Source organism: Phocoena phocoena, chromosome 4 (genome assembly GCF_963924675.1).
Source record: "Phocoena phocoena chromosome 4, mPhoPho1.1, whole genome shotgun sequence".
Taxonomy (NCBI): Eukaryota; Metazoa; Chordata; class Mammalia; order Artiodactyla; family Phocoenidae; genus Phocoena; species Phocoena phocoena.
This window is the reverse complement of record NC_089222.1, coordinates 61,898,787-61,906,805: the sequence shown is the minus strand read 5'-3', so window position 1 is coordinate 61,906,805 and position 8,019 is coordinate 61,898,787. Positions and strand designations below refer to the sequence as shown.

Sequence of the window (8,019 nt, the reverse complement as noted above, 5' to 3'; positions counted from 1 at the left end):
TAAAAGCTCAGGGTGGTTTTAAATTTAATTTTAGTTATTTATCTTATTTTATCCATTCTTGAGATCACTAGAGAATTTTATCTTGCTCTCCACTCCATTTGACTTTTTCCCCATGACTCTGCCTCGCCCACTTCCTTGCGGCTTTAATAATAATGGTCAGGAGCAGTGTTCCAGAACGAAGGAACGCCGAGGGCCAAGGGAAGAAACAGCGTTCCGAGTCCAAGGAAGGCTGAGGACATAGCCGACCCCTCCTCCGGTTGGCGCAAGGGGCGGAGGGAGCGGGGACCGCACCCCCGCGGCACGTGGACAGACTGGCCAATCGCCGCAACCCAAGCCCTGCTCTGTTCTTTGATTGGTTTTCGTGGAGACGCCCCCACCACCCTTCGGTTCTCCTATTGCTTGGCTCTGACCTGGACGGTGGCCGGCGGAGGACAACAGGCTAGCAGAGCGGAGGCAAGGTTTTGCAGTGAGTGGGACACAGCTGCTGTGTCTAAGCGACGGAGAGTGACGGGGCTGCAGGGACATGGCGGCGGCCTCTGCGTTGTCGGTCCTGCTGGTGACGGCGGAGAGGAACCGATGGCAGCGAGTCCCGAGTTTGCTGCTGCCGCCGAGGTAACGGCGGGTGGAGGGGCGGTGGATCAGTGTCGGGACCGGGGATGAATGGACTCGTGCGGCGTGTGAGAGGTGCGGAGGGACCGAGGGTAGAGAGGGAGGAGGGGAGGACGGAAGAAAAACTCCAGCCCAGTCCGGGGGAGGTTCTGCTTTCAGTCTCGGCATCGGGAGGGAGACACACACTTTCTTCTCCCTTCCACACATCCAGCCTTCAGCATTCTGCCCATTTTTGTGGAGTGGGGGAGGGGTGGAGGTGAGCCTGCCGTCTCCATGCTCCCCTCGCCATAGGGGCAAGAATAACGCTTGTACAGCTCCTAATCATTAACACTGTGTTTTCACTGCATTCCCTCTTTGGGGAGCGTTGTTATGATCCCGCTTCTGGTGAAGTCCGAAGGGGTCAAAGACTTGCCCTAGTTTACACTAGTGGTAAGAAATGGCGCCAGGATGCTGAAGACTCTTGGAGTTCTTTCCCTTTGCTGAAATGAATCAAGTTAACAAAAGCAAATTTGTCTCCGGAGAGCTGAGAGGTTTTGTCAGCAGCTTTGTACACACATTTGAACAAAGCTATCAGATGGCTCACTCTAACTAACCTGACTCCAGATCAGTTTCAGATTTTAAGCTTCGGAGACAATTACTGGCAGTGAAGACACCCTCAGGTTTCCAGGTAGCAAGCTTCTTTAGCTTCCTTTGCCTTCTCTTCCCTCCTCCTCCGTCATTCTGGAAACATAGTATAGCTTAGTGCTGAAGGGCACAGACTCTGCACTCAGAAGGCAGGGGTCTCAGCTTTGCTACTCTGGGTGGGTGAGTAACCTTGAGAAAGTTAATTATCCTCAGTGCTTCAATTTCTTTACCTAGGAGGAGGTGATGATACTATCCCTAGAAGAGATAATACTAGTGCCTTAGAATGTGTGAATTAAATGAATTAATATTAATGTAAAGAGGCTTAAACAGAATCTGATGCATATGAATCAATCCATAGATGTAGCCTTTGCAGACTCAATGATTTGCCTTAAGTTTTTTTATTGCTTTTATTGTCCCAAAGTTATTGTATGAATGTAGATTTTCAATTACTTAATTGTAGGACTAGCCCCAGAGCAAAATATGACAGTTGATGAAAGCAATGTTAGTGCTCTTCTTTTCCTCCTGATTTTTCTTTTCTTAGGTTTCCAGGGCTCTTCAGGTTATTACACAGACCCATTTTCTCTCACTTCCCTCTCCCTCTCAAATCTTAGCTATTATGTATAGAACCATTCTCAAGTGGTTGTCACCCTGGAAAATGTTAGAGTTAATGGCATGTAGAATTAAAATCTTATCAGTATATAGGGTGTTTACATGTCTTTTTGTGTCATGATTTTGTAGTAACTCAGCAAAGAAATCTAGTCTAGTGGTGGAATTTTAAAAACGAGGAGAAACTGGTATAGAAATTCTTGAATCAGGATGGAATAATCGCATGGAAGCAACTTCTTAATGTTTTTTAAGCCATTTTAAATTGTAGTGTAGATAATGGTGAAAAATGGAATAGACCAATCAGAACGTTGCTGGGATAGAAGATTATAGTTAAGTGGTGTGTGGGGGGGAGGTGGTTGTCTCTTGGTTTTCACTGGAAAATGGCAGAAGAAAATTTTTAGTTCATCAGTGTCCTTAAAACTGAATCAGAGTCTTAAGCTGGGTTTACCAAGAAGCAGCCATTTTATAGACACATTGCCCAGGACAGGCCTTGAATCTTATTGGTAAGCGTATCTGAAGATTGTGATGGGAAGATGCTGTGATTCCCCACCTCCCCACTGAAGATCAAGAAAGCGAGGTCAGTTGATTGGAAAGATGTGGGAAAGCAGTAGCCTCCTGAGAAAACCATCTTGTGGAACTCAAGTACCAAAGCTGTGGGTCTTCCCAGGACATTTTATTTAATAAAATGGAATAGAACAGGAACTATCGAAACATAGGGGAAATTTTCTTGCATGAAACTTCTGTGTGTGTACTGGCTTGTGAAGTCAAACATAGTTTTTACTTTGGGTTCTGGTGAAAAAAGTTTGAAAACAAGCTGAACTGGAAGATCTTGAAGTACCCTGGCTTTCTAATTGTTTCTGACTCCGTGGTCATTTGCCAGCCTCAGGAATGAGCCGGTTAGGTGATCTGCTCAAGGACACTTAGTACCAGGGAGAACAGCCAGAACTGTAACTTTTGATTTCTAGATTCGTTTTCTTCCCACAAAGTAAATCTTATTGAATCACTCTGTAGGCTTAAGGTTTAAATGTAACTAAAGTCATATCTAGACTTGGTTGCAAGTTTTTAAAAATTGAGATTCTTTTGAGAGAACAATGGCAGATCTTACATATCCTGTTTAATCATAATTACATTTGGATTCATTTTATAGGGGATGGACTTGGAAGCAAAGAGCCATGAAGTATGCAACTACCACAGGTACTGACACCCTCTTCTATTTGGCCTTGTTTCAGGTTATGAAGAAAGGGAAATGTTTAATTATTTAATGTGTGCATAATACAATTAGTTTTTATATACTGTCGAAGTTTTGAATTTTCATGATTAATTTCTTTGTATTGAGTCAATGGTTTTCACCTCTTATGTTAAATCTCTTGCTTTTGAGTCTGAAATATATAGGTAAATAGTTAAGGACATTTTATGTTTATGTTGTTATTTGTTTGACCCTCTTTAGTGTATTGAATTGAAAAAGCATAAATATGATGGTCTAAATCAGTGCTTGAAAACAGTTCTTTCAACTAGCAGGAATTTTTTTTTTTTTTTCAAAAAAAGTGTTACGTGGAGTTCCCAACTGTAAACATTTAAAAGTGTAACTTCCGGTTGACTGAGTGTAGCCCCCTCTTCCAACATATACCTGCATGCTTCACCCTAGCACTTCTGTGACAGCTTGGGCTCTATAGATCCCTGTTGAAAAACATAGTTTTTTGGTTTTTGTTTGTTTTTTATAATGATGCTGAGCTTTTTTTCTTTTTTAAAAAAATATTTATTTTTTGGCTGCGTTGGGTCTTAGTTGCGGCACGCAGGATCCTTCATTGCGGCGCATGGGCTCTTTGTTGTTGTGCACAGGCTTCTCTCTAGTTGTGTCGCGCGGGCTGCAGAGCACGCAGGCTCAGCAGTTGTAGTGCGCGGGCTTAGTTGCCCCGTGGCATGTGGGATCTTAGTTCCCCGACCAGGGATCGAACTGGCATCCCCTGCATTGTAAGACCGATTCTTAACCACTGGACCACGAGGGAAGTCCCAAAAAACATACTTTGAAATTATATAAAATTTTATTTTTTGAGAAATATAAATATTATAAACTGTCAAAAACATTTATTTCATGTGTGATGATGGAAGTGTATTTTATTAATACAATAACATGTCATATGATACTGATGCCAGTGAACTGGTGCAGTATTCATTTATATTGCAAGAACCACACACCCCTGTGTACAGAGGGATAGAGGCAGTGGAGCAGAGTGATGAAGAGCTCACATTCTGGAGTGAAGCTAACCTGGGTTCAAATCCTGGAGCTACCATTTTTTTTAGCTCTATGATTTCAGGAAAGCAGTATCTCTTTCAATCTTAATATCTTCATTTTTTAAATTGAGATAATAATAATAGCCTCTACTTCATTGGATGGTTGTGAGGATTTAAGTCCAAGTTGAGTGTTTAGCAGAGGACCTGGGGCGTAGAGAATAGGTATTAAAGTTTAGTTATTATTAACTGTGCTTTTTTTTTAGCTATTGTAATTTGATCTTTGACATAACAAAACATCTTTGAATTTTATTTTAAATTGAAAAAGCTGTGTAAGAATTTATGTTAATAAGAGTATCTTGAATTTCATGACTTCTAAAGGCTTTTTAACAGTTCTCCCTGATCTGATCACACTGGCATTGATTCTAATCGAGGTCAAAATGGAAAGGCAGCAGAAACTAACACACCATTGTAAAGCAATTATACTCCAATAAAGATGTTAAAAAAAAAAACAACCCACAATGAGGGGGTACTTCCCTGGTGGTCCAGTGGTTAAGACTCCACACTCCCAATGCAGGGGGCCCGGGTTCGATCCCTAGTCCGGGAGCTAGATCCTGCATGTATGCCACAGCTAAGAGTGTGCATGCTGCACCTAAAGATCTCGCACATCGCAACAAAGGATCCCACATGCCGCAACAAAGATCCTGAGTCCCGTAGCTAAACCTGGTGCAGCCAAAGCAAACAAAAAAAAAAAAGGAAAGGCAAAGAAGATAACTTGGTTTACCCAGAGGGGCAATCTGCAATAAAGACAATAGAGACACTATAAGTTAAAGTGACCCTATCTCTGCAAAGGTCTAACTTTACCCTACACAAGTAGCAACATCTACAAATATTGGACATTGAAAAGAAATGCACGGATATTAGCTAAAATAGTTATTTGAGGCTTTGTTATTCTGATTTTACCAAAACAAATGTTTATAACCTAGTTAATATGATAGAATATTTACATTTGGCCCTTTAGTATCCACAGGTCCCACATCTGCAGGTTCAACCAGCCAAGGATCAAAAATATTTGAAAATTCCAGGAAGTTTCCAAAGCAAATCTTGAATTTGCTGTGCACTGGCAACTATTTATATAGCATTTACATTGTACTTACAACTGTTTAAGTAGCATTTTAAAAACTTAATTAATTAATTTATTTATTTTTGGCTGCGTTGGGTCTTCATTGCTGTGCGCAGGCTTTCTCCAGTTGCGGCGAGCAGGGGCTCTTCCTTGCGGCACACGGGCTTCTCATTGCAGTGGCTTCTCTTTGTTGCGGAGCATGGGCTCTAGGCATACAGGCTTCAGTAGTTGTGGCACATGGGCTGAGTAGTTGTGGCTTGCGAGCTCTAGAGCACAGGCTCAGTAGTGATGGTGCATGGACTTAGCTGCTCTACGGCATGTGGGATCTTCCTGGACCAGGGCTCGAACCCATGTCCCCTGCACGGGCAGGGAGATTCTTAACCACTGTGCCATCAGGGAAGTCCCTGTAGCATTTATATTATATTAGGTATTATAGGTAATCTCGAGATGATTTGAAGTAAACTGGAGGGTGTGAGTAGGTTATATGCAAATACTACACCATTTTATATAGTATTAGTATTTATGCATCTGCGGGTTTTGGTGTCTGCAGGGGTCCTGGAACCAGTCGCCATGGATACTGAGGGACAACTATATTTTGCATTCTCATTCCTTAATTCCCCAGTAACATTTGTATATGCTTTTCATGGTATTTTAAACAGGACGAAACATTACCAAGGTCCTCATTGCAAACAGAGGAGAAATTGCCTGCAGGGTGATACGAACAGCCAAAAAAATGGGTGTACAGTCTGTGGCTGTTTATAGTGAGGCCGACAGGAATTCCATGCATGTTGACATGGTACGTTGTTAAAAACTGGAAGTCAAATTTTGTAAGTGATTGTATTTGTTTATTGTGTCGGTATTTTGCTTCTTTGTTGACAGTTTATATTTGCTAGTATTAACAGTGTCTAAGTAGGTAAGTTCAAACTGCTCACTAAAAATTTATCTTGGGAACCTTTTCCAAACGTAACACCAGTGGAACTACACTGTGTGCCTAGTGGTGTAGTTTACTTCTAGGCAAGGTCCTGTCTCATCAAGGATTGGTTAAAACGGTTCAGAGAAGGTGGCTGACCCACAGATCACACTGTCAGTGGCGCACATCCAGATCCCTGATGTACCAGGAGAAGGATTGAGGTCAGTCTTAGCAACTACCAGTTACTGGCCAAGGGATCTTAGACAAGTCATTTAATGTTTCTGAGCCTTGGCTTAACTGTAAAATTATGAGCAGCTTCACCTGGGCTTTCCACATTGCCACTTTTCCCTTGAATTCTGTGCAGGGACTATCTCAAACCAGTTTTGCTCCATTTCAACCTCTGACTCTCCCTCTACCACCTATTCTCAGCAGATGATCTTGAGTCACAGAGGACGTAGAATTGAGCTTCCTGCCACAGAATCTGCTCACTGCATCTGCATCTGTCCTCTTCCCATCCAAGGCTAGTTGTCTTCCTGTGCTGTGGAGTCCTTCTCCTCTCCCCTGTTAAGAATCTTCCATTTTCTTCTTTTCTCATTGTATACTGTCACTCTAGATCATATCATCAAGTCCTGTGGCTTTGCTAAAAACTTCCAAATGTCTATTTCTAGCCCAGGCTTTCTTTTGAACATGATACATGTCTATCCAGCCTCCCACTCAACACCTCCACCTGCATGGGCACCAAATCAATTTGTCTGAAATTGAACTCATCGCCTTTCATCTGTACTGAGCATGCTTTTCTTGCAGACTTCCCTAACCCAGTAGGTGGCAACACCATCGCTCATAAAAATAATAATGCCAGAGATCTGGGAGTCTTTGAATATCTCGCATCTTCCTCCCCTCTCTACATCCTTCTCCCTTCCCCATCTAGACAATCTCCAATTGCTGTTAATTCTGCTTCTCAAAGATTTCTTTCCACTTCTTTCTGCCCTCTTCCACCTGCACCTTAAGTCAAAGCCACTGTCATCTTCGCCTGGTCAAATGCTGTATGTAGCCTTGTATGTGGTCTCCCTACTTTACCCTTGACCCCCTCCCACAATATTTTCTACACTTCAGCCAGACTGATAGCTTAAAAATCAGATTTTTTCATGTTACTCCTATGCTTTAAATGCTTTAAACCTTTTTATCATCCTCCAGATTATCAATAATTTAAAAGATGGATAATACTCAGTGTTGGTTAATGTGGTTAGAAATTAGGTTATTGATGGAAATGTATGTTAGTGATACCATTTCAAGGGATGATTAACCAGGAGCGATTAAAGTGTCGTATCTTTCACCCAGCCCTGCAAACACTCCTCTAGATCTCTGTCCAGAGACATACTCACACATATGTGCACCTAGAGGCATGCACAAGATGCTGCCGGCATCCTTTTGCCGTTACAGCTTAAAGGTCCATTTAGAGGCACCTGATTAAATGAACTATGGTACCTTCATACGGTGGGACATTATGCAGTTATTATAAAAAAATGAGGTAGACGTGTGTACTAGCAAGGAAAGAGCTCTCAAGACATACTGTTAGTGAAAAAAGCAATTGCAGAAGATGACTCTAGAGTTTGATCCTACTGGTGTAAAAACAAAAACTAAAACTGTTGTATGTTTATATAAATATATTCAAATAAATAGGAATGTGGATATGGAAAGGTATGTCCCAAATTGATCATAGAGGTTATATCTGGAAGGAGTTTAGAATGAGGGAGAGGGGCAATGCCAAAGGACTCCTTTGCTTCTGTATTATTGTTCACAGTCTTTAGAATGAGAATGGATTTGTGTATTGTGGAATTAAAAGTTTAAATTAAAAACACAAAAAGTCTCATCATGTGTCCCCTTGGGAGACAATCCAAAGCTTTAACCTCCCACAAGG

At 41.9% G+C, this 8,019-nt stretch overlaps 1 protein-coding gene across 2 annotated transcripts in view; it reads left to right on the top strand.

The window, feature by feature from the left end:
• Positions 1–427: 427 nt before the first annotated feature.
• Positions 428–8,019, top strand: part of MCCC1 (methylcrotonyl-CoA carboxylase subunit 1) — a 65,231-nt gene continuing 57,639 nt past the window's right edge. The window contains exons 1-3 of one of the 2 annotated variants that reach the window (XM_065876151.1): positions 428–612; positions 2,987–3,033; positions 5,851–5,987. In XM_065876151.1, the coding sequence (XP_065732223.1) occupies positions 524–612; positions 2,987–3,033; positions 5,851–5,987 (273 nt within the window). In that variant the 5' untranslated portion in view covers positions 428–523. Of the gene's footprint in view, positions 613–2,986; positions 3,034–5,850; positions 5,988–8,019 lie in introns of those variants that run through there. The other variant, XM_065876152.1, reaches the window with a different exon arrangement.